Source organism: Panthera pardus, unplaced genomic scaffold, assembly GCF_024362965.1.
Source record: "Panthera pardus isolate Hobbes unplaced genomic scaffold, ASM2436296v1 HiC_scaffold_16, whole genome shotgun sequence".
Classification (NCBI taxonomy): Eukaryota; Metazoa; Chordata; class Mammalia; order Carnivora; family Felidae; genus Panthera; species Panthera pardus.
This window is the reverse complement of record NW_026526721.1, coordinates 93029283-93056678: the sequence shown is the minus strand read 5'-3', so window position 1 is coordinate 93056678 and position 27396 is coordinate 93029283. Positions and strand designations below refer to the sequence as shown.

At 41.5% G+C, this 27396-nt stretch overlaps 1 protein-coding gene across 6 annotated transcripts in view; it reads left to right on the top strand.

Annotated features, from left to right (window-relative positions):
- FNDC3B (fibronectin type III domain containing 3B) overlaps positions 1-27396 on the top strand; it is a 358808-nt gene that overhangs the window by 243099 nt on the left and 88313 nt on the right. For all 6 annotated transcript variants that reach the window (XM_053903638.1, XM_053903637.1, XM_019463183.2 and 3 more), the window contains 3 exons: positions 13339-13397; positions 21037-21188; positions 24192-24251. In XM_053903638.1, the coding sequence (XP_053759613.1) occupies positions 13339-13397; positions 21037-21188; positions 24192-24251 (271 nt within the window). The remainder of the gene's footprint in view (positions 1-13338; positions 13398-21036; positions 21189-24191; positions 24252-27396) is intronic.

The window sequence follows — 27396 nt, the reverse complement described above, 5'->3', positions numbered from 1 at the left end:
TTTGGTATCAAAGGAATGCTGGCCTCACAGAGTAAGTTTGGAAGTGTTCCCTCCTCTTAATATTTGGAAAAGTTTGAGGAGGATTGGTATTAATTCCTCTTTCTGACTGGTTCAGTCTTGGTAGGTTGTGTGTTTCTAGAAATGTATCCATTCCTTCTCGGTTAGGTAACTTGTTGGCTTGTAATTGTTCATAGTAATGTCATGATTCTATGTATTTCTGTAGTATCATTTGTAATGTCTCTTTCATTTCTAATTTTGAGTCCTCTCTCTTTTACTTGGGCTAGCTAAAGGTTTGTCAATCTTATCTTTTTTGAAGAACCAACTCTTGGTTCCATTGATTCTATTTTACTTTTTCTTTTAAGTTTATTTTATTTATGTGGAGAAGAGAGAGAGAGAACGAGCGAGCGCGTAGGGGAGGGGCGGAGAAAGAGAGGGAGAGAGAGAATTCCAATCAGGCTCCATCCTGTCAGCGCAGAGCCTGACGCGGGGTTCAGTCTCACAAACCGTGAGATCGTGACCTGAGCCAAAACAATGAGTCAGACACTTAACTGACTGAGCCACCCAGGTGTCCCCCTTCTATTTTCTGATTTGTATTTCATCTATTTCTGTTCTGATCCTTAATATTTCCTTCCTTCTGCTAACTTTGGGCTTAATTTGTTCTTTTTCTAGTTTCTTGAGGTGAAAGTTGTTTATTTGAGGTCTTTCTAGATTCATCATGTATATGTTTATTGCTGTGAACTTTCCTCTTATAACTTCTTTTGGTGCATCCCACAATATTTGCTTTGTTGTGTTTTGTTTTCATTTGTTTTGAGACAATTTATTCCTTTTGATTTCTTCTTTTACCCAATGGTTGTTTCAAGTTTTCTATGTCTTAAAATATTGTTTAAAAAATTTTTTTAACATTTATTATTTACCTTTGAGAGACAGAGAGGCAGAGCATGAGTGGGGGAGGGGCAGAGACAGAGGGAGGTGCAGAATCTGAAGTAGCTCCAGGTTCTCAGCTGTCAGCACAGAGCCTGACGCGGGACTCGAACTCAAGAACCGTGAGATCGTGACCTGAGCCAAAGTCGGATGCTCAACCAACTGAGCCACCCAGGTGCCCCTTAAAATATTGTTTAAAATGGCTGGCTCTTGGATTATTGGGTTGCTTTGTTTTAACTTTAATTTCTAAAAGATTTAGAAACCAGAAATACTTACATGTTACTTTTTCTTTCTAGTCAGTTAAAAACATTTTTTTTAATGTTTATTTCTGAGAGAGAGAGACAGAGAGAGAGAGAGAGAGAGACAGTGAGCAAGCAGGGGAGGGGAGAGAGAGAGGGAGACACAGAATCCAAAGCGGGTTCCGGGCTCTGAGCTGTCAGCACAGAGCGTGACACGACGCTTGAACTCACGAGCCGTCGGACGCTCAACCAACTGAGCCACCCAGGCGCCCTTCTAGTCCCTTTTGAATAAGTAAATCCTTGGCTAATAGTGGCTTTTGACAAATCTGAATAATTTGGATGAATTCTACTTTATGCTACTAAAATCTGTCACTAGCTGTCTGTACATTTTTGTACTTTTGGCCAACTGATCTTAAGCCAGAATATTAAATAGGTGTTTAAACAAGAAATCGTTTTTTTTAATTTTTTTTTAATGTTAATTTATTTTTGAGACAGAGACAGAGCATGAACAAACAGGGGAGGGGCAGAGAGAGAGAGGGAGACACAGAGTCTGAAGCAGGATCCAGGCTCCAAGCTGTCAGCACAGAACCCGACGAAGGGCTCGAACTCACAAACCGTGAGATCATGACCTGAGCCGAAGTCGGATGCTTAACTGGCTGAGCCACCCAGGCACCCCTAAACCAGATATCTTAAGGAAGTGGACAAAGGGGCATAGAAAACAACTTGAAGGGACTCCCACTGGCTGCATTTGGGACAGTTTTAGCATCGAAAAGAACAATTGCAATGGAGCATTACAATTTTTTTAATAAAAAACAGTCCATGAGTTCATAGATTAAACTTAAAGTGGGAGAAAGAACTAATAAACTTGGAAAAAAGTGTAGAATTAGGAATATTGCCATCTTGAAACTATTAATGTAATATTTTCTGGCAAAAATCATCAGTGTTTAATCATCAGGTGAAAGGAGGAGAAGGTGCTTTCACTGTGGAGAAAGAGGTTACACAACACTATAACCAAGTGATCACAGTGCAGGGCATCATCAAAAGGTTCAAATTGGTACTGTGTGCTTCCTCGTGTAATGGATGGGGAGTACATCTATACAGAATTCTTGCCAAAAGTTTTTAATATAATTTGAAATTATATTTGAAAGTTTTGAATATAATTATGAGGATGTAGTCACACAGTCCAGATAGTGGTACATGCCTTAAGAAAACTGGCCCAGACACTTTAAAAATATCAACCTTAGGAAGATAAAAAAGTACAGGGGATTTCTGTTCTAGGTTAAAGGAGTCTAGTGAAACTTGACAAATGAATCCAACATGTGTTCCTTGATTGGATCTTGGATTAGGAGGCAAAGGATTAAAGATATTATCGGAAGAGTTGGGGTAATTTGAGTATGGAATACACATTAGATTTTATTCTGTCAATGTTAAATCTTTTGGTTGTGTTACGATTATGTGCAAGAAAGTTCTTGTTCTTAGGAAAGACATGCTGGGGGCGCCTGGGTGGCTCAGTCGGTTGAGTGTCCGACTTCGGCTCAGGTCATGATCTTTCAGTCTGTGAGTTCGAGCCCCGTGTCAGGCTCTGTGCTGACAGCTCAGAGCCTGGAGCCTGCTTCGGATTCTGTGTCTCCCTCTCTCTCTGCCCCTCCCCTGCTCATGCTCTGTCTCTCTCTCTCTCTCAGTCAAAACTAAAACATTAAAAAAAAATTAAAAAAAAAAAAAGGAAAGACATGCTGAAGTTTTGGGGATAAACTTAACATCTTAGCATAAGATCAACATCTTCCTTTCAAATGGCTCTGAAAAAAAAGTGTATATATGTAGAGACAAAATGTGAATGTGCAAGTATAGCAAAATGTTAACAATTGAAAAGTCTGGGTGAAGGGCATATGGGTGTTCATAGTTCTACTCCACTTTTCTGTAGATTAAAAATGTCTTACAATGTATATTTTTACAGATCAGGCAATTTCATGAAAATTTTTCCATTTCTAGATTCTTTAGAAAATGGCAGTGTTTGTCAACCTTAGACCAATGATCCTGCCTGGCAGTAATTGATTGCCATACATAGTAGCTGCCCCCTTTAGATAGGGTGAGGGCTTTTTCCATTTTCCACAGTCTTTACCCTCCCCTTTTGCCTAATGTGTCCACTGTCTTTTACTCATTGACATTACCTTCCTGGTGGCTAATATGCATTTTCAATATGTACCCACATGTATATCCTTGGCTGATTTCCTGGGTAGGGTAGGTTGTACCGTGGGTACCGTGGGTAATGACTTTTCCATATGCTAAAACTCTGTGGAATTATTTGGCACCCTGCCACATGACATTAGCTCTGAATTTGATCCCCATATCAGCTGATGAGCTTCACTGGATTCTTTGAACATACACTGAATACCTATCCTCCAAATGGATATGTTAGTCATATGAGACATCAGTTAAGAAAATGTAAGTGTGCTTTCTTACACCATACACAAAAATAAATTCAAAATGGATGAAAGGTCTAAGTATGAGACAGGAAACCATCAAAATCCTACAGGAGAAAATAGGCAGCAACTTCCTTGACCTTGGCCGCAGCAACTTCTGACTTGACACGTCTCCGGAGGCAAGGGGAACAAAAGCAAAAATGAACTATTGGGACCTCATCAAGATAACAGTCTTCTGCACAGTAAAGGAAACAATCAGCAAAACTAAAAGTCAACTGGGGGGAATGGGGGAAGATATTTGCAAATGACATGCCGTATAAAGGTTAGTATCCAAAATCTGCAAAGAACTTACCAAACTCAACACCTGAAAAACAAATAATCCAGTGAAGACACAGGCAGAAGACCTGAATAGACCCTTTTCCAAAGAAGACATCCACGTGGCAGAGACACGAAAGGATGTTCAGCATCGCTCATCATCAGGGAAATATCCAAACCAAAATGAGATACCACCTCACACTGGTCAGAGTGGCTGAAATTAACAACTCAGGAAACAACACATGTTGATAAGGATTTGGAGAAAGGGGAACCCTCTTGCACTGTTGGTGGGAATTCAAACTGGTGGAGCCACTCTGGAAAACAGTATGGAGGTTCCTCAAAAAATTGAAAATAGAATTACCCTATGATGCAGCAATTGCACTACTAGGAATTTATCCAAAGGATACAGGAGTGCCGATTCCAAGGGGCACATGTACCCCAATGTTTATAGCAGTGCTTTCAATAATAGCCAAATTATGGAAAGATCCCAAATGTCCATCAACTGATGAATGGATAAAGAAGATGTAGTGTATAATACACACACACACACACACACACACACACACACACACACACACACACACATACACACACACACATACAATGGAATACTACTTGGCAATGAAAGAGAATGAAATCTTGCCATTTGTCACAACATGTATGGAACTGGAGGATGTTATGCTAAGCGAAATAATTGGGTCAGAGAAAGACAGATACCACATGATTTCACTCATGTGGAATTTGAGAAACTTAACAGATGATCATAGGGGAAGGGAAGGAAAACTAAGATAAAAACAGAGGCAGGCAAACCATAAGAGTCTCTTCAATACAAAGAACAAACTAAGGGTTGGTGGGGCTGGGTAAAATGGGTGATGGGCATTAAGGAAGGCATTTGTTGGGATGAGCAGTGGGTGTTGTATGTAAGTGACGAATCACTGGGTTCTACTGAAGCCAAGACTACACTGTATGTTATGTAACATGGATGGATGGATGGATGGATGGAAGGAAGGAAGGAAGGAAGGAAGGAAGGAAAGAAAGAAAGAAAATGTAGGAATAAAAACTTCAAAACTTGCTATATAGGTGGTATAAATATTAAAATTCTTGGGGCACCTGGGTAGCTCAGTCAGTTAAGTGTCCAACTTCAGCTCAGGTCATGATCTCAAGGTTCATGAGTTCAAACCCTGCTTTGGCCTCCATGCTGACAGCTCTCAGCCTGGAACCTGCTTCACATTCTGTGTCTCCCTCTCTCTCTGCCTCTCCCCTGCTGGTACTCTGTCTCTCTCTCTCTCTCTCAAAAATAAATAAGAAAACATTTTTTAAATTAAAAAAAATATTAAGATTCTTTTTCAGATTTAATGTGTTACAAAATTGTTCTCTCTGGGTTCTGCCTGTCAGTTGACACAGTTTTGCAAAAATTTTGAATAAGCTACTTGAGAAGTTTTCAATGTGACATGCCAAATCTTAATGAAAAAACATTTTGTGGAAACGTTTACAGACGCCAGCGCAGAAAGTAGTGTATAAACTTTAATTACCTTTGTAAGTCGCTCTATCCTGTGTTTAAGCGATTGCCTTCCTGTTACACACCCAGGGAGGGCACCAGCTCTTGCTGGATAATCATGGCGTTGAGCCTTCCCCCAAAATAAAAGAGCTATATCTGGCACAGGTTAGGGCTCAGCTAGCCAGTGAAACGTCTCAAACAGACAGAGGGAGGGAAAGGACAGGACTGGTGTAGAATCAAGCTTGCCAGGCAAGCATATCTACCTAATACTTTATCCATTTTTGTGGGGTTTTCATCCCTATTTAATTTGATGTTCTTAAAAATGCTAGCTGTGTGTGTCCAGTTCCATGCAGAAGTACGATTTTTGTGAAGTAAACACAAGAATGTTTCTTAGGCAGTTGGCAGAAATGAACCTAGAATCTCCTAGTATTTCAGGTAGACCCCAGTTTAGTTGGCATTCAAAGAAGGTGGCTGAGACATAAACTTTGAGTTGACCTGAGAGTCAACAGAAGTATTGTTTGTATCTGGTGCTTTCCCTTTTCATTCAGGTCCTAGACCTACCACTTCTCTTTTGTCCCTCTTACTACCTTCAGTGGTGGACAGCTTTTGCCTGAAGAGACCCATTTTTGCCTACGAGTAGGCTAATGTAAATATTCCCGGTAGGACTTTGCTCAAATCCTGGACCAGGAAAGAAAATCATTCTTTCTACTCAGTTCCAGAAATATCGACAAAAGCTTAGAGGAAACTAGCACCCCCCCCCCACCCCGACCCTGTCCCATTTATGTCCTCTGGCCATCCCTCCTCTCCAGCCAGGCACTCCACCTGCAAAAGGAATTCATCTCTGCTCTTTCTCTTAAGGCTCCACAATCTGTTGGGAACCCAAGTTCTCTTAGAAATATTTCCCTAGACTGGAAGGCAGCGTCCCACAACATATGTTCACCTGCCTGCTGCTTTCTCGTTAGTGTTGAGAGTCTGGTATTCCCTTGGCTATCTTTCAGAATTTCCAGTAGAGTAACCACTTAACCAGCTAAATGGCTAGAGAGATATTTATTTTTGTATTTTTAGCATCAGGATGTTTGATATCTGAAGATATTCCTGGAATATTTGTCCTTGGGGATTAACTGCATTGTCCTAGATTATGTAAATGTATTCCTTGTGATTTTGTACATTTTTAATATTTGATTTTAACACCATTAACTCTGGATTATAATCACTAAATGGAGGTTCTTAAGTAATTAATACTACTTTGGTGTGCATTTATTGATTCTTTGTTTTTCTCAGCATAGGTAGTATTTCAAAAATGAAAATCGCTAATTTTTTTTTCTCTCATTAGAAAAGCAATTCAGTAAGCATTCTTAAGCCATCTTACTTCATCCCCATTCATTCTCATTAGCATTGGTAGGCAGTGATTGGATATTCAACTTGTCCTTAATTATTGAGTCATATTTTTTTCATCCAAAAGGATTTATTTCTGTTCATATAGTTCTTTTCTTGAGTAGTGAGTTGAAGTCTCTTATCCCTAAAATGGGCATGGCAAGAAGTTGCATATTTTCCACACCCCTTGTTTATTATATATAATGTGTTAAAGATAGTAGCTAAGTCAGCTCTTTGGCAAATCTGAGAAAGCATATTCTGTTATGCCGGGCATATCTGTAAATGAGCCGTGCGGATGAGAACTAGACGGAAGGTTTACAGAGAAATAATGCTGATGTCATTCCATTGGAATGAAGGGGCTGTTACAGCCATAAATACATTCTATAGCTAGCAGCTAAGTGTCTAGCTGTATTTCTTTTCTAAGATGGAAAAAATGTGAAGCAAACCAAAGAAGTAAATTGTGTTTATAAAGGGGGATATTTTAATTAGTTTAGGCCTTACAGTTATTCAAACAGTCTGAACTTACAGTTCTTTTTGGAGCAAACATGAAAACCATTATTTGTGGAAAGTTTAAATTTCACATGACACATATTCTCTCTATGTGTGTGGGTTGTTGTTGCTTTTTTCTTCTTCGTTTTTTTTTTTTTTTTTAAAGTATATTTGCTTGCTTGTGTATTTTTATTTTAACTTTCCCTTTGCTAAAAAATGCTTTATTTTCTTGGGAGGAGATTTCTTTGGGGATGAAGAAAAATGTAAATCACTGAGCTGAATCCCCCTTCCCCCCCTTTTTTTTTTTTTTTTTTTTTTTTTGTCATTTGCAATTTGGGTGGTTCTCAACTCCTTGGGACATGTTGAAACTAGAGGCTCCCATCTTAACTCCTTTTTAAGAAATTACCTACCTCCCAAATGTGTCTGTATCTGCAAAACAACACGCCTGTTCTGTTTGGAGCACTGAGAGTACTCTATAATCCTTTTTTACTGATCAGCACCATCTTCACTGCAAGGAAAAGGTTTTTCAGTGTTAAGAAGGTAGTGATATGAAAGGTGGGTTGTCATGTCTATCCATATCAGCCATGGTTGCAACAAAATTAAAGCAGGAAGAAAATGATTTTAATCTGTTTGCTTAACTCGTGGCAGTTTTAATGCGAGGAGAAAGAAATACAAGTTGGCCTGTAAGATTTGCCTGTGGATTAATTTCCTTGCTGCAAACCAGGGGGAAGAAGGCAGACATGATAATGAAAAGAACCTCATCCTACAACCCTGTAACAGAACCTTGCATTTTTTTCCTCTTCTTTTTTTTTTTAATTAAAAAAAATTTTTTTAATGTTTATTTCTGAGAGAGAGAGAGAGAGAGAGAAAGCATGAGTGGGGGAGGAGCAGAGAGAGAGGAAGACACAGAATCCAAAGCAAGGTCCAGGCTCTGAGCTGTCAGCACAGAGCCCAACGCGGGGCTCGAACCCACGAACCGTGAGATCGTGACCTGAGCTGAAGTCGGACGCTTAACCGACTGAGCCACCCAGGTGCCCCTTAATTTTTTTTAATGTTTATTTATTCTTGAGAGAGAGAGAGAGAGAGAGAGAGAGAGAGAAGGTGGGAGAGTATGAGTGGGGAAGGGGTAGAGTGAGAGAGGGACACAGAATCTGAAGCAGGCTCCAGACTCTAAGCTGTCAGCACAAAGCCCGATGTGGGGCTCGAAATAATGAGCTGTGAGATCATGACCTGAGCTGAAGTCAGATGCTAAACCGACTGTGCCACCCAAGTGTCTCCCCCCACCCCTTTTATTCCCCTCTTCTAGGACAATCTGTTGCTCGGCTGTCACACCAAATTCTTTAAGAGGTAAACACAGAGACAAACGAGACATAGTTTTCTTTTCTTAATTATTATTATTATTAATTTTGAAAGAGAGAATCCCAAACAGGCTCTGCGCTGTCAGCGTGGAGCCGACACAGGGCTCGAACTCACAAACCGTGAGATCATGACCTGAGCCAAAGTCAAGAGTTAGACGCTTAACCGACTGAGCCACCCAGGCTTCCCGTAGTTTTCTTTTTAACTTGATATGAAAGATTTCCTGAAGACAGATCACCAGAACTATTCTTTTTGGTTTTGCTCATAAATTTTTGTGACCGCATTAGCTGTTCTTCCTCACTCACGATATGTGTGTGTGAGAGCATGAGAGAGGGAGAAGTAGAGACACAGAGAAAGAAAGCATGGCGAGCAAGCGAAAGCTTTACCCAGACTCTGAAATACACTGAATAGCTGAGCTCCGAGGCTGTTTAATGGAAAGGGTGATAATTCATAGACTTCTCCGAGGCCCGGTTAAATCTTGCCTTGGGAGAGGTAGGCCAGGGTCCAAGTGAACTCGGTTATTTAGGTAGTAGAGTCGTGAATTTTGGCATTTCGTACCAGACTGCTAGCTTTCGGACAAGAGCTTATTTTACACGTGGTAACTGTCACTTTAGCTCAGTTAAAGGGATTTTATTTTCACTCTTGTGTGTGCATATTGTATGCCTGGCATTTATTTATCCTTAGCCTGTGGCAGCACAAATGGAAAAGCATTCAGTAAATGTGGTGCGGATGCATTTTTCTCTTCTTTTTCCATATTCACATTTTAGAGTCTTGAAAGAAAGAAGGAATCCAGTCTGGCTTTGATACCACATTTCTCCTGATATAATGGGGCATTGATTGTCCTGTCACTACCTTTCCTCCCCTCGCCCTGCCCTTTGGGTTTTTGATCTTCTATGAATCCTTTGTTTATTTGGCTCCATTCATGCCCTACTTTTTCTTCCCTTTCTCACATACCTTCTGCCCAGATCCAGAGGCCTTTGCTCTATTTCTCTGACAGCTTTCTCCGAGATTTACACACACACACACACACACACACACCACCACCACCACCACCACCAACAACAACAACAACAACACCAACAACAACACCACCACCACCACCAACAACAACAAAAAACCCCAATACAAACCCTCTCATGGGATCTGGATGGTTTCTCCTGCTGCCTTCCTTCTTCCATGCACCCCGGGGCAAAACACCCTCCGCTCTTGTCTCTCCACATCCTCTCCCTTGTGACCCCCAGATCCCTATTAATTTGTCATAATGCAGTGAGACGTTCTCTTTGCTTTTGGACCAGGTACTGGTCTTGTATCCCTCGGGGAGATCACATCTGCTGTCTGAGCCTCAGTTTCCTCATTCATTCCTTCTCCTCATCTGTCATATGCCTGCAGGTGTTGTACTCAGCACCGAAGGTGAAAACTGTGATGGACAAAATAGACTTCAGTCCTGCCCACACTGTCAGAAGACTGAGCAGAGCATGTCCGTCTTGCAGGGGATGTTGTAAAAATGAGCAAGGTGTTGGCCCCTCAACCAGCACGTAGCTGGGTGCTCAGAACACGTCAGCTTTCACTGCTATAATCAAAGACAAACCTGGACAGTCCTGACCTCTCTTCAGAAGTTGTTTTTATCTCAGTCAGGACCTTTCCCTTGTATTTCTGGCTCTTACCCACAACCCATTCTTTTTCATTTTAAACAGATCTCTACCCCACCCTCTCCCCCTTCTAATCCAACCTCCTTTCTCATTTTTTTCCTTTTTCTGTCAAAAGCCTGGCCATTTCTCCTGTCATCTGCGTTTGAAAGCTGGCCAGAGGGAGGGGCCTCCAATTTTTGTGGGACAAAGCGTCCTTTTTTGCTTCCCTCTTTCAGGCCCTGTATCTAGTACATAGTCCTGAGGATACTTCTTATGCTGAGCTCTTTAGTACTTCCCTTCGTTGTCGAATAGGTGATTATCTCCGCTCTAGTCTCAACCTTTATTACCTCAAGGGTGGGGTGTGGCTTCTGGCTTCTGGTCCTGGTATCTGTGATGGCGGAAGGAAGCAGTGGCCTCCTCCAGCTGGTTCTGTGAATGTGTCTATTTCTATGAGTGTCTGAAACCATAGGTTCCTGCAAACTCTAGAATAGCCAGAGATTCAGAAAGTTTGGTCTTTGACAACCGAACCAGTTCGTATATTGCAACTGTGCTTACTTTACTTTTGTACTGACAATCAACCCCTCAGATTATGAGATAAATGTAGAGTCTGCTTAGTACGAGCTTCCAGAAAATGTGAGGGTATGTGCGTGTTTGACTTATGGGTATAAACCATTATCTATATCTTAACAAGATTACATGACTATAAACAAGGGTGTCATTTGGCCTTTTGAATGTGAAGTTTCTTTTTGTTGTAATACAAAACACCTGCAATTTAAACACCAGTCCGTTTCTTTTTCTCACCAAAATAGAAGTAAACATCTTCTAAATAGAATGCAGTAAGAAACAATGAAGAACTGATCCTTTTAAAGTTTATGGTGGTGCCAGCTACGAGTCTTATTATTTATTTAAAAATATTTTAATGTTTGTTTATATTTGAGAGAGAGAGAGAGAGAGAGAGAGCACACGCATGCGTACATAAGTGGGGGAGGGGCAGAAAGAGAGGGAGACACAGAATCCAAAGTAGGCTCCAGGCTCTGAGCTGTCAGCACAGAGCCCCACGTGGGGCTCGAGCCCACGAACCGCGAGATCATGACCTGAGCCGAAATTGGATGCTTAATCGGCTGAACCACACGGGTACCCTGAAGTCTTACTATTTTTCACTTGGGCTTGGTTCATTTATTTAGGTAACAAAGCTATTGAGCTTGGATCACACAGGAACGGTGCTAGGTGCTGTGGGCTAAATCCTGAGTGTGTCCTACCAAAGGGGTCCGCAAACTGCAGTCAGCCCCATGGTCTGTTGTGTGTGAGTCACAAACTGAGGAGATTGTTACGTTTTCACAGGGATATAACAACAAAGAAGAATATGTGACAGTGGTCTATGTGCAAATTGAAAAATATTCACTGTCTGATTCTTTTTCTTTTTTTTTAACGTTTATTTATTATTGAGAGACAGAGTGTGGAAGGGGCAGAGACACAGAATCAGAAGCAGGCTCCAGGCTCTGAGCTGTGAGCGCAGAGCCCGACACGGGGCTCGAACTCACAAATAGTGAGTTCATGGCCTGAGCCGAAGTCGGACACTCAACCGACTGAGCCACCCAGGCACCTGATTCTTTACAGAAAAAAAAAAAAAATTGTTTTTTTTGGATCTGTAGCATCTCTGCCTTCCTGAAGCTTATATTTTAGTAGGAAAGAAAAGCAGTAAACGAGAACACATGAATAAGAGAACTTTTAGATTTTGGTAGCCACAAGAAAGGAAATAAGTGGGACTGCAGAATGACTGGAGGCTGAGCAGGGGGTGGGGTTGAGGTGGGATTCTTTTAAAAGGTGACTTTGAGATTGACCTGAGCAATGAGTATGAAGAGCCTCCGAAAGAGCTGGACTTACTAACCTCTCACCCCCTTGTTCCACGTCTCCCGTCACCTCCAGTGGCCTGCTTGGCCACAGGGTCAGCTAGATGTTGGTGCTTAGAAAGCCTTCTAGAATGCTCTGTCTTGAGTATGTATCACATGGAATTGCCTGCTGCTTTCATTTCCCCCTCACTAGACTTGAACTATTTGAGGGTGAGGACATATATCTTGGTAATCATGTAACTCTAGCATTTACCTCATAAACTAGGTTTAACAGTTAATCTGTAAACTCAAAATTAGATTACATCAAGTAGGTTGCGAAAGTCAAGGGATTCCTCTGCAAAACAGTCAAGTTTAAAGTCTCTTATCCTTCTTTTACACATACTCTTCCCTCCCCATCCTCTCTACTCTAAGCACTGTCCTCCCTTTGTTTTTAAAACATTTCTTGCCCCAGTGCAAAACTTGCCCGCTTCCCCATCTTATTAAAAGATATCCTCATCCATCCAGTTGATCAAGCCCAAAACAGGGAATTATCTTTGATTCTGTTCATTCCCTCACCCTCGACTGTCACACCCAGTCCTTTAGCACCCATACCTCCAAAACCAGTTCCGTTTTCACCGTTTTTGATACCATCCCAACCCAGGCCAGCTCTATCCTTCTTCACCTGGACCAGTACGGCAATGTACTGACTGATTTTTCCACAGTCGCTCCTGCCTTCTGTATGTCCATTATTCCTGCGAAACCAAACAGATCTTTTCAGACTTGGGGGGAAAAAAAAAAAGATCACGTCAGTCCCTCTACTTAAACACTTCAGAGACTGCCCACTGAACTTTGAATAAAACCTGAACTAAAATATCTGAACTCCGAGCCCTCGATGAATCGGCCACTGTCTCTTCAACCTCATCTCTTAATTGCTCTCAGCTTCTAGCTGCACCCATTTCTCTCCTTCTTAGGACCTTTTATTTTCTGTTGCCTGTTGAGTTATTAGAAGGGACTCAGTGTTAATCTCGTCAACTTTGTGAATATGTGAACTGAGTCAGTGGCAAGTTAGCACAACCACAGTGAAATCCCCACCCCAACGTCCTTCCCATTCTGAATTTTCATGATCCTGTCTGTGGTACCCAAAGTTCACGGTAACGGGCAACTGACTTAATGCTCGCTATAGTTAAAGGCCTTGGAGGAGGAACTTGGCAACATTATTGCCTCCTAATGGTATTAACGGCTTGTCTTTTTTTCTCTTTCTCCATGCAGAGTATGAGTTGGAAGTAAAGAGGGTGCAAGACATTCTTTCAGGAATAGAGAAACCACAGGTATGTCTTCTGGATTTCTCAGCATAAATGACACATTCTTAAGCATTTCAAGTGTGCTTTTCTTTCACCACATCGTAGGTAAACAAAAGGGCCCCTTCCTATTGCTGATTATTTATAAACTATGAAACAGTGTTATTAATGGAGCATGAAAATATAGAACAACAGTCTTCTGTTCTGTCACAATCCACCAAAATGTGTCCTTTATTTAGATATTCTGAATGCAATTAGGTATTCTTCCCTGCTTCCAAGGACACATAGCGTCCCCCTGACACCCTTCCCTCCCACAGGTCTATACAACTGTTTTCTTTTGGCAATTTCTTTGAACCTGTGTAAATATAGTAATAATAATTTTTGAAAGCCTCAGTGATTCCGAGTATTTTTCCAGGTAAATTTCAAAAAGGCATTTAAATATTAGCTGAAAAGAAGTCCAAGATATTGAGTGTAATGGCAAGAAAAAAAATTGGTGGGAGTGATGATATTGTGAGGTTTTAGGTCTGATTTTGCCAAATGCTTTGAAATCCAAGTGAAAAATTGAAAACGTTGACTCAGCCTTTCATCTGAGGTCAGAGAGCCAAAGTTCTTTGGATGTTTTCCGGCCCAATTGGAAAACCTTGATCCCTCGTGCGTTTCAAATCCTGAGGCTTTTTAACAGAAGAGCTCAAACATGCCTCAGGGTACACAGTTGAGTTTGACTAAAACCTAAAAGCAGGTGTGTTGGAGTATGGGTCCCACAGGGAACTCCTGGAGCGGGGAGTCTGCACTTACTCTGGTGTAAGGAGCAGGTTGCCACGAGAGTTTCGGGGCATAGAAGTTACATAGTCACGGCTATAGTTTTAGGATGCACGGACGGTTGGCAGATGCATCGGGGTGAGAAAAGGATGGACCCAGGGAGGTAGGCACCAAGAATCTGTTACTGTAGCTCTGGCAGGAGGGTACAGGAGGCAGAATTCAGGTGGTGGCCCTAGGCGTGTCAAGGAGAGGATGCATACCGGAACTGCCTAGAGAAGTCAGTAAGGCGTTATGACCTCCCAGATAGCTGGGCTTTCAGGCTCCAATGCCTCCACTGAGGAGTTGCTGCCTCCAAGAGTCTCCCTTCATTGCTGTCCCTGCCCATCAAGTGGGATTCTCCACCTGGTACATAGAACCCCTGTGGGTACTGGGTTCTGTATACCCACTGGGGTGGGTACTACCCCAGCTTCACTGTGCTCTGCGTGTATGTATATGTGTAATGCATTTTATGCCATTTGCTTTTTCCCAGTAATCTGTGCATTCCTCTAGAATGGGTTTGTGTAGTTTTTATGATTTCCAGTGATATTCTTGGACATGTTGAGTGTGTTTCACTGGCAGGGCACCAAGGAAGTAAATGCAGGGGCAGTCATATATGTCTGGTAGGGCAGTGCTGGGGAGAGAGGGGAACGAGATAGTGATCAGATCACACGCATAGATTTATAGTTCAAGCTGTGGGAGTAAGAGTGGATGATATTTTGGGGGCTGGGGATGGAATATAGGGAGAGGTTAGAAAAAGCTTGGGGACATAATCGTGGTATATAGTATATATATTCGTGGTATAGCAAAAAGAAGGAAACTCCATGAAGAAAACAGGAGTCCTAATCGAGAAGGCAGAACAACAGGTTATTTGTCTCAAACACAGTCACAGAACTTCACAGGCCTGCCTTCGTCATGTGAACACACACTGGGTTTTTCTTGAGTTATTCCTTGTCATTTCTTTACGGCAGAAGTGACAGAGTCTATGTTTGTTAGGATCGTGTGGCTCTAGCAAGATTAAAAAAAAAGCACCATTTAAATGCACTAGTCCTTTCCTTGATTCAGCATTTATTAAGTGCTTACTCTTTACATTTTTTGGAGCAGGGTGGATAGACCAGCTTTTATGTAAACAGATACGACACGAGGTGCAAAATTTGTAAGATTGTCATCTGAGTGGTTAGACAGTCCAAAATGGGTCTCACTAAGCTAGCATCTGTTGGCAGGCGACATTTTTTCTGGAGGCTCTGGGGAGAATCCGTTCCTTCATGTTTTCCGGCTGCTTCTGGAGGTTGCCTGCATTCCTTGGCTCACGGCTCCTTCCATCCTCCTGTCTCCTTCTCTGACTCTGACTTTCCTGCCCCGCTCTTTCACTTATAAGGACCCTTGTCACTACACTGAGCCCACCCAAATAATCCAGGATTGTTTCTGTCTCACACGATCTGCAATGAATCACATCTGCAAAGTCCCTTTCACCTTTTAGGGCAACTTATGCATAGGTTCCAGGGATTAGGATGGGGACATATTACGGGGGTCATTCCTTCCCCCTTGGCCCCGCCTAAACCTTCTCTGCCTGGTGATCGCCCACTCGTCCTTCCCAGCCCAGTTAGTTGTTTACACATTTTTCCTCCCTTCCTCTTCTCCCCTGTCTCTGTCTGAAGGTCTTATTCATGACTGGGTCTTATTTATCTTTGTGCCTCTAATACCTAGCACTGTCCTTGGCACCTTGTGAACCTTTAACAAATATTTGCTGAATAAACGTGTGGCAGACCGCAATGGCTGCAGCTTGGTTCTGGCAGGGGAGACAAATGCCTGAAGGCCCGCCAGCATCAGATGAGGTTCGGCCAGCATGGTGGAATGTGGGGACAGCCTGGTGCCAGAGCTCCAGGCAGAGGCATGGAGAGCAAGGGCCTCTGCTTTGCATTCTGGCCCTCTGGGCCTTTAGTTGTCTCTGTGACCTTGGGTAAGTTCCATGACCTCCCTGAGCCTCGGTTTCCTCACCTTCCAAAGGTAGGATGATACATACCACATGGGACTATGGGAGAAGTAAATCATATAGTATTTAGAGAGGACTTGGGATAGGGTATTTCTCTGGAGTTTATAGCATTATCAGTATGCAAAAGTGAAATTCCCCACCACACTCTGAAATGGGAGAGGGGTGTCCAGCTGCCTTCCAGGGAAAGAAGCAGAGTTCAGCAAGTTGGGCATTTTGTTCCTGATTTTTTTTTTCTTTCAGCCACATCTGATAACACGTCTAAATAAAAGGCACATATTTTTTCTCTGAGATTTTGTAGATGGTTTGTGTTAGGTGTAGAAGGAATTTTTAAGATTTGTGGGTTCCGGTCATCTTTCTAGAGCTTTGGGCACACTGAGTTGAGCAAGTCATTTACTCTACAGAAACCTGGATACTATAAAGATCCAAATACTGAGTCATGGAGTAAAACCGTATGGATTTGCTAGGTATTTGTCCTGAGACTGTAAGAGTTAGGTGCCTTGGGGACCAGAGTCCTAGCCACTGCTCTATCAGAGAAACAATTTTGCTCCTGTTCTAAGTGATTGAGGAATAAACCTCTCCCAATACCTGCCACCTCCAGCCTTTGATCTGCTCTGATGACAGTGCTAGATGCAGCCTCCCACTTACCGCCGGGCTGTTTATTTTCAGGATGTAAATAAATGTAACCTGCATTGTTTCCCTCCGCTAATGTTTAGCTTGTGGGAACAATTGATTTGTCGGTTCCAGAAGTGAGTGCACTGACCTAAGAGAAACAATTGCCCCTCCAAGAAGCCATTCCTCGAAAAATAAACAACAGTGTATCTGAAAAGGTTTGGCAGTTCTTAGCACTTGAGGGATTATAGAAACAGATGATGGTGAAATTCCTAGATTTGAGTCTCTCTCTTTTTTTTTTTTTTTTTTTTGAGTAACGATCTCTGACCTTTTGCTTTTAACTTTTCCATTGTGTTATTATTTTTCATGATGGTACTTCTGAAGTGAAGCCAGTATTTCCATGGTAATATTTCCTTAGCGTTCTCCCTAATTGGATCTGCAGGCCTCCCACATAGTTAACTCCAAAGTCCTGACCAGATTTAGAAGCTACTTACTTACACAGAAATATTTTTTAACATGGGAGGAACAGTTTAGTAACTTGATGAGAGTAAATGGTATTTTTGTTCCAAATAATAAATATAATATGGCCTAAGAATTAAGATAGTAACATTTTACAGAAAAGTACTAAAATAATGAACAGGAGAGAGGGGGCACAAGGTGAGTGAAAGATGGTGAATCAAATAGCGACGTGATCATACAGTCTTAGGTCCTAATGGATATGCACATATATACACTTTTAACTAGAAACTGTCCTCAAGTTGGAGTCTACGTTTAACAAATATATAGGCAACAATGATTTCTAGTCAGGATGTAATTATTTAGAAATAAATGATGGTTTTATGATTCCTTCAAGATACTTCAAAACAGTTTAATTCTCTGAAGTCTTGCTACTCGTAACCTCCCCAACAGACCTTTTACATCTCTGGTGCCAAACAAAGTGTCAGTTTGGGTCTTGCCCAATGATTTTGTAACTAGAGATCATCACTTTTATTATCATCATAAAGGAGATTGACTTCTATTTACAGTCGGATAATTAAACATCAGGAAGTCAGTTCGTGTTATGGCTTCTAATCTTCTTTCGGATGTCAGCCATGATGTTCCTTGTGACTGTCAGATTAGCTGCCCTCGTGTAGTTCAGTGGTCACTGCTGGTGAGAAAGTTTTCCCCACGGAGAAAGAGAGAGAGAGAGGGACTTAGAAGTTACTGCTCCTCTGAGATTGCTTTCACTCTGAAGTAGGCCTGAACCAGTCAGAGTTCTTAGAGCTCGGGTCTCTCATTAAGGTTATCACCTCCCTGGACACTTGGGGTGTGCGTCTGGTGCTGAGGGTTCCCCTTTACGTGACATTCTCTTGAAGGGCACCATGCAATTTCCTGGCATCATCCTTGAAACAGAAGTGAGTTCCAAGTTCTAACAGAGACGAGGCATTCTTTCTCTCAGGAGGATTCCAGTGCCTTAAAGAATGGAAACCTGAGGCCCTGGAGTCTGAAAGAGAGGGAACAGGAGTACAGGGGGGAATTGGTTCCAGACCAGTGGTAGTAATCTAGGTGGCAGGCTGCTTAGCTCCAGGAAAGAATTCTCAGAAGCCATGGCTGCTGTCTTTGAAAATGATGTAGAGTTCTCAAAGTGTGCTTCCCACAGTCTGGCCTATTGGAAGAGTGCATGTGTATGGAGACCTGCGTTCAGAGCACAGTTTGCTTTCTTAAGGCTTGCTTATGGGAACTAGAGAGGGCGCCTGGGTGGCTTAGTCCATTAAGCGTCTGACTTTAGCTCAAGTCATGATCTCACAGTTCGTGAGTTCGAGCCCCGCATCGGGCTCTCTGCTGTCAGCACAGAGCCCGCTTCAGATCCTCTGTCCCCTCTCTCTCTCACGTTATCTCTGGGGGTGCCTGGGTGGCTCAGTTGGTTAAGCGTCTGACTCCTGATCTCGGCTCAGGTCACGATCTCATGGTTCCTGGAATTGAGCCCCACATCCGGCTCTGTGCTGACAGCGAGGAACCCACTTAGGATTCTTTCTCTCTCCTCTCTCTCTCCCTCCCTCCCTCCCTCCCTTCCTCCCTCCCCCCTCCCTCCCCTGCTCTCTCTCTCATTCTCAAAAATAAACATTAGAAGAAAAAAGAAAAAAACATCAGGAAGTCAGTTTTATGAGGTACCAGTACCTCAAGATGACTCATTAATGGTGTATCAAAGAATGCAGCAGATATCCTGGTATGCATTGTAGAAGCACTGCCTTAAAATCTAGTTGGGAGAATGAACGCACAAATAACCAACTAAGGCACAGTACAATGAAATGATTGCCCAGCATAGGTACCAGCAGAATGTGACCAGAGCACAAAGAAAACAGTGGTTGATTCTCAGCATGGGTTTAGGCAGGAATGTACAGAAACCTTTCCAGAATTGCCCGCAAGCTGCTCTGGGTCTCTCTGTGCCGTGTGTCTGCTATGAGGCCATCTCTCACGCATCCATCTCTCTTCACCATGTTGATGCTCTTTGAGGCAGAGATCCTACGTTAGAAAGCAGGAAAGTCAGAAGCTAAGTTATAGGGGCATGAAAGGGAATGGCATCCTGAAGGGGTGTATAGCACAGGAGGGTCGGGGGACAGGGCAAGAGGAGATGCTAGTCTGGAGTCATAGCACAAAGGGTGGAGTTTGATTCTTAAGAGTGTCTCCCCGGAGTTTTTTTTAAGAGGTATGTAATGCTGGTCTGCCATCCCCTGTGTCACCTGTATCACAAACTCAGACTGTCTCACTCCCTTTGATTTTTATTTTTCATTCAACAGACATTTACTAAGCAACCACTGCTCACAGTTGAATATGACTTGGGTCCTGTCCTTAGGAAGTCCCACAGTCCTGTGGGAAAGGTAGACAAATGCCATAAACTCGATTTGCAGAGGTAAAGATAACCAGGTGCTGTAGAACAGAAGAGTGATGACAGGTGAAAGACTTCAGGGAAGTTTACGTGGGGATAGTGAGGGCTGGCTAGGTCTTAAATGATGAGCAGGGATTTGACTAAATAATTGGTTAAATAGATCTTGCTGCTTTGTCTATATGGAATAAAAATGATACGGAGGGATCGCTGCTAAACTTGGAAAGAATGACAGCCTAAAAAGAAATTCAGTATTCACAGTCCATATTATTCATGTTTTTAAATTATTTTGTATTACATTTTAATACTCTGTATTGATCAGATAGTGGCAAAAATGGATGAAAAAAGGGGAAACTGAGTAGTTTATGTATCTCTACCCATAGACTAATAATCTGTCACTATAAAGTCTTTATGAACATGAAGCTTTAGCATGTATATTAACCCTTGTTTTTAATGTTATTGAGACCAGTATCCAGAGAGCAGCAAAATAACCTTTAGAAAATTAGAACATCAAAGTTCTGTTGATTTATTGCAAAGAATTAGACTGTGCATTAGGTTGAGTTTCTCCAGAAATGGACTCTAAAACAAAGATTGGAGTGCAAACAGTGTATCTGGGGGGGGGGGGGGGGGGTTGGGGGGTGTGCCCCAGGAAGCACCAGCTAGAGTGGGCACCTGGGATGGAAGGCAGGAAGCCCACTGCAGGGTCTCTTTAGCGGGCAGGTTACGGCCCGAGGTGGCTGGAGCTCAGTCCTGCTGAGGAACAGTGGCATGGAACCTGCCTCAGTGTAGTTGGTTCTAAGTAAAGGAAGAAAGTTGGGATGTTTGAAGGTGCCAGAGTCCTTTGTTCAAATGAAGTCTTACACAGAGGCTTCCCCAAAAAGAAAAAGGCAGAGCTTAGAGAGGTAAAACATCACCTCCACACACATTTCAGCCTGAGCCATAGTTCTCCTCCCCCATCACTGGGTTCTCCCAGAAACTGAGGCCTTCAACGAGGGTGATTTGAAAGGTACTGGCATGGGAGGCTCAGAGGCAAGCGGAAAGTACCTGCGGACGTGGCTCCTTCCATGTAACGTGATGGCCGTTGTGGAGATCACTGAAGTCTCACATTCAGCTTCCTACCTTTAAAAAAAAAACTCCCAAACAAGACTGATGACTTTACTTTCTGGAGGATCTAATGTGAATTACGTTATAAGGACAGATGCTTTAGGAGCTATTTTGGACACCAGGACTTTGACAAAAAAGTACTATATATGATGTGTTTTTCATTGTAATTAAAATTGTTCGCCTTGCATTAACACTAAGCCAATTTTATGCCACTACTAATCATGACAAAAATGTTACTGGAAGAGGTAGTGTCTGATGTGTATGAAGTGGATTTGAATAATTTTGTCTGTGTTTTTCTTCCTCAGGTTTCTAATATTCAGGCAAGAGCAGTCGTTTTGTCCTGGGCTCCCCCTGTTGGACTTTCCAGTGGACCCCACAGCGGTCTTTCTTTCCCCTACAGTTATGAGGTTGCCTTATCAGACAAAGGACGAGATGGAAAGTACAAGATAATTTACAGGTAGCATATATTTCCATGTGTTTTGCTCTTTTGCTAAGCTGTGCAGTTGGAGTCATTAAGGAAAATAAGAAACAGGAAAAGTTTAGAGGCTTTGCAAACTTTTCTTTAAATAGTTCATTTTAAGAATTAGTGATAATTATAATGTCAAGAGTTATTTTTGTGCAGAGTAATTACCAGTCAGAAATGACTTTTGTAGAGCTATTTGATGTTGATGAAATATCATTTGGTTATGTTAGTTTGTCAGTATAGTACTAAAGAAAAATTTCCATTAATATCTGTCAGGGTTAAAAGTGAGTATGATTTTTAATTTTTATGTACATCAATCATGCACTTACGTGGTTACCTTTTTCGACCCAGACCATTTTCTGGTGTTTTTTTGAAATTCTCTAATATGGTTTCCTCCCATTTTATCCTGTTTCTTACCATCCACAATAGGTTTCTAGCCTGTAGTAAAGATGCCTTTAGAACATTTCATTCCAAGACTTTCTTAAATAAGTTTAGCTCACAGGGTAGGGGATTGTCCCTTCTGTGTTACCAACTCCCAGATATTAACCATCTAAGTGATTTATAGCCATGTCCTAAATGTGATTAAAAATTTTTAGGGTCAGGCCTTTTCTCTTTTGTAATTGCTAGGCACCGCCCACATTTGCAGAGCAGGAAATCAGAGCATCAGTCTTGTTTTCACTGCTTCTTTGACCTCCCTTTGAGTGGCCCCCAGAATGACCACCAGAGGCCAGCCTAGCGTGGTCACACAAACTGCACTTCTTCCTCTGCCGGAGAGGCTGGCTCTCTGTCCCGTTTCCCTGCTGTACCAGTGCCACCAACCTTGTATCTCCCCAGCCCTGTTGTGAGTTCTTAACTTGCTCCAGGACATGTCTTCGGCACTAAGAAGATGGGTAAGAGACAGGGAAGGAGGCCTATTAGGCACTCTCTCCCCACCTCACTGCCCACTGTGCCTCCATTGTCCCCTCCCTGGACTCCTGCAGGGATGTCCTCAGCCTCTTCCAATGTCTCCTCTCCTCCTGCTACCTAGCCTCCACACGACATAAACCAGGTCACACTGGGTCACTCCCCACTGAAGACACTGCAGTGATTCCCCACTATACTTAGAAAAAAAAAAAAATCCTAACTCCTTACTCCAGCTCACAACTATTTGGTTCTATTTTGAGAAGTCCACATTGGTCAAGAAATACAGAGCACCGTTTGCCCCAGCCGTACCAAGAAACCATGAGATTCTGTCCACGCCAGATGACCACTAGTTGCAGGAGCTGGTCTCAAGTGACCAGGGGGCTAGGCAGATAACGTTAAGCGAGAAAAGGAGGAACATGGGGCATGGGGTGCACAGGAGCACCCCTGCCTTCCTCTGAAGGAGCAGCCACCGCTCACCTAAAATAGGTTGGTGCCATAAGGGAATGCAGGCCTTAGAATTGCTGATTTCTTTGGATTTTTTCCCCCCCAAAATACTGAAAATCTGAATTTTTATGTAAGCTTTCCTAATGCCAGACTCATTCAGCAAATGCAAAACCACATTAAACATACAGTGCAGGTCAAACATCAGAATTATAGGCAGGGTGTGGACATTGGCCTCCAGTTGGCAACTTTAAAAACATATTTTTATTTAAAATAATTTCAAACTTATAAAATGTTGCAAAAATAAAGGGATCAAGGAATATGCATAGACCCTTTACCCAGATTCACCTATTAGTAGCTTTTTATCCTGTTTGGTTGACCATTGGAGTACTCTTTCTCTCCTCCCAATCTGTATTTTTTCCCATTAGTTGTGTATATCATGGCCTTTTACTGCAAAATTCTTCAGTGTATTTCCCAGGAATAAGGATATTTTCTGACATCGCTGCAGTGTAATTACCAGCTTCATAAATTTGCATTGATAATATACTTTGATCTAGTCCATCGACCACATGCTGGGTTTGTTAGTCAATTAAATAATGTCTTATAGCATTTTCCTTCCCCTCTAGGACAGAATCCTGGCCAGGGTCAGATATTGCAGTTTGTGCTCATACGTCTTTCACCTTTAATTTGGAACACTAACACAGTATTTTGGGGCACAGAGATTTTTGAAGAGTATAGTCATGTGCCTCCCCACCCCCCCCCCCCCAAATAATAACCCTCACCTTTTAAAAACTTTCAATGGAACATTCCTTATTTTGTCACGGCTTTTGCCTCATGTCTAAGTTAAGTTTCATTTGCAACTTCTGGTCATATAACTGGGTTTCATTTATTTAAGAGAGCTATTGATTGGTATGTGTATATATCAGAGAGCTATTAGGATTGATATGTGAAGGAAAGCACATTGAAATTTCTTCAAGAGAGATGAGAAGTTGAAGCAATTGGGGTTCCTTCCACGGTGAGTCTGAGAACTACCTTCGGTTGACAACTGGAATAGTTATTTTACACTGAAAATTTATCTCTGTGTTTAATTTCCTTCCTTATTTATTTGTTTTTATGTATTTACTTTGAAGAACTAATAAGGCCTTTTGGAACTTTTATTAGTATGTTAATCTCACCATTTTCCCGATCTAGGATAGTATCATTGAAAGGAATCTAGGGGTGCCTGGGTGGCTCATTGGTTGAGCGTCTGACTCTTGATTTCAGCTCAGGTCATGATCTTACAGTTTGTGGGATCAAGCTCCGTGTCTGGCTCTGTGCCGACAGTGTGGAGCCTGCTTGGGATTCTCTCCCTCTGCACCTTTCCAGCTCATGCTCTTTCTTTCTCTTTCAAAAAATAAATAAGTTAAAAATATATATACACATATATATGTATGTATGTGTGTGTGTGTGTGTGTGTGTGTGTGTGTATGGAATCTAATTTTCTAGTTCCAAAGGGTAATAATACCAAATTGGCAAGTTTATTTCTGGTTTATGGTAGAATCAGACATAAGAGTTCTTTAATCATTGCTGGTACATGATGATGAGACCCAAATCCAAAATCAGTCTTACTGTTGAAGCTGGTATCATTGACTAATAAATGATTTTTCTTTGCAGTGGGGAAGAATTAGAATGTAACCTGAAAGATCTCAGACCGGCAACTGATTATCATGTGAGGTGAGTTAGGATATGAGAGCTGACCTGTGTTGGGCATTCAGATTGCTAAAATAAATCGTGTGCTTCTTTTAAAAAGTTTATGGTTAACAGCATTTTCCTAACCAAAAGTTGCTGTTCCTTGGCTCATTGGCCATTCATTAGTGTTCTGCCCTTGACAATGTAGTGATTACACAGAAGTGTTTCTGGTAAGAGAAAAATAGATGATACACTGAATCAAATTTTAAAAACTATTTTAAAGATAAATTGTATATAGTCTAAGATCTTTTGGACTGTATGGTTTAATATATGTAATATTTCCTTTCTATAAAACAAATGCATTTTTTTGCCATTGGTAGATCAGTTGTTTGTGATAGCCCATACCCATCTACTGTATGTTCAGCACAAGTGACTAAGTTCTGCCATGTTCCAAGAACACCTTTGGACCTTAAAAGTCAATAGGTTTTGAAAAAAGACAAGTAATGCATATATCAAATTATCTCTGATAAGAATTAACCCAACTTGGCAAAACAGTGAAACAGTGAATCCATATAATCTGAAAGATAGTCTGAAATCTGTACTGTGATTTTTCTGGAGTCTCTGCTGTGACTACTCTGGAAGGCAGGGCTATAACTAATCTTAGAAAGAAATACAGCCAACCGCAGACTTGTGAAGAGGAAAGTATTACATGAACTTGTGCAGAGCTCATCTAATTATTTAAAGATACATTCACATATCCACTTGCAAATAGGTTTCTGAATGTGGTCCGTAACATTTTTTTAAATTTCAATTTTGACTTACAATTTTTTTTAATTTATAAGTTGACCAGAAATGGTAATTTTATCTAAAAGAGTACACAACAACGGTTTCTCTCTCCATTCTTCAGTTATGTATGTGTATATCAGAATTGTGTAATAGAATTACAACATCAAGCACACGTTCTTTATTATACTTACCAAAGGTTCCTTTGTAATGGAGTAGAGGGAGCCTAGCCTAAAAGGAGGAGCATACATTAATTATGAGGAGGCTTGCGTTCTAGTCTGGTTCTGCTGTGAATTAACTGTCTTAACTATGCTTAATCACATAGGTTGGAGGCCACAATTCTTTCTATAACAAAGGTAGGAGAGTAGGGATGTGTTCAGATTACAATACTTTATAAGCCATGTAACGTTTAAATTAAGTTTAAAGCAATACATAAAAGCAAGGTGTTTTATATGCAGTTTTAAAGTGCTTATCTGCCTCGTTGCTGCGTTGTTTAGAAGAACTCTGTTGCAACTGTCTCTTCCTGTTCAAATCAAAACATTTGGGTTTTGAATCAGTTAGCTTCAGCCCAAACATATTGAATTTTTCACAGTCCATACAAACAAAAAGATTTGTGTGCTTTGTGAAACTGAGATGATAGTAGAAATACTTTACTATTTCAAAAGGTTGATTTAACAGCAAACCAGAGCATGTAACACCGTATAGGGAGCCATGTAAATGTTCTCCATTAGTCGTCAACATATGTTTCCTTTTCTCTCCATCTTTTTTAACAGTTTATTGTTACTGCTTTATAAAGGTTCACTTTATTAATTTTCTGCCCATTCATGAGCTAACAGTGTCTTTTTAAAGACACTTAAATGTCTTCAGGAGTCTGCCCTTTATTTGCCATCCCGTCTGTAGCTTGCCTTCATTTCTTTCTGACTTGTCTTACAAAGGGTGAATTCTGACAAAATGGGCTCATCAGTTCTTTTACGGCCACGTCTTAGGAACATCTTGAACTTCTGGGCAGATAAAAAAGAGTAATTAATGAACTCCCCAAGAGGAATAGGGACATGAGGTAGTGCCTCTCTAGAGGCTTTGGATCCAGACTTTGTCCTGACACATCTGGGACCTCTTGTAACATACATGACACATATGTGACATAACACCACAGCCTAAGGCACCACCAACTGTTATTTGGTCTCTTTCTCTGCTTGCCAGAGAGAGAGAAAATTTTCCCTGTCTTCAGTAGCAAGCTCTTTTAGTATTAAAAAAAAAAAAAAAAAAAAAAAAAAGAGTCTCTCCTAAGAAAAATGTCTACAGTCCAGATTTTACTTTTTTCTTGTCTGGCCCACAGTTCATATAGATCATTCCGTCTCTTGCCTCTTACGGTCTTTCATTTTTCAAGCGAGAGAAGAATCGAAATCCTTCCAGTGCCTGCTTAGATTAGCTTCCTCTGCCTTGAATAGCTTTGGTGAGCAGCGTGACACATAGTGGACAGAGCTTGGAATTGGGGGTTAATGGCTCAGTCACTTGCTAAGGGGGTGTGCCGAGGCAAGCCATTTAAACTTAAGTGGCCTTGTTTTCTTGTTTCTCATAAAATGAGAATAATAATGATACCGGCTTCAGGAAGATGGTGTGAGAACAAATGAAGTGTATGTGCAAACCTATTATCAATCTGGAAAGTGTATAAATGTTTTTGTTTGCCCAGAGTCGCTGCAGTGTTTCCACACTCTGATAATAAAAAAAAGACTTCATGATGCAAGTCCTTTGAACCTGTGTATAGTTCGACCATATCACTTACTATTTTACTGGGATAAAGACATACCATACTTGACACTGGCAAAAAAAAAGGAGCAAAATCTCTTTTTCTGATGCAGTGGAGTTCATGTTCTCAAAGCCTTAGTTCCAGGGATGTCAACTTCTATCAAATACAGCAGCCTCAAATAAATGTGAAATTTAAAAGTCACCTATAAGACCTCAAAGGCTGTGTGGAATTTGTTTTCTCAGTCATTTCTATCATATAGGAGCTGCAAAAGAATTCCATTATTGTACGGCCACAAAACGAGCAATTATATTCATTGCCATTTTTATTTATTTGTGCATTACCAATTTAGAAAGTGTCACCCCAGTGAGAGTCTGGAGAGCCAAGGATGAAAACAATGAGATATTTCTTTCAGCATTTCCAAGCAGGCTACCTTCTCCTTCCCGTTCTTAATATTGCACACTTTGACGAAGGCCTGCAGAAGTCTCCATTCAAATCACTCTTCAATACAGTGAAAGGTTTCTTTCTCAAATCGTATACTAAAGTCCCATCTGTGGCTTCTGTTCCTAACATTTCTTGCTGCCTTTGATTTTGCGACTCTGATTCCCTCCCCTTCATTCTGTTGGTTCCCTGTCTTTATTCGGTGCTTTTTCTCATTTTCAA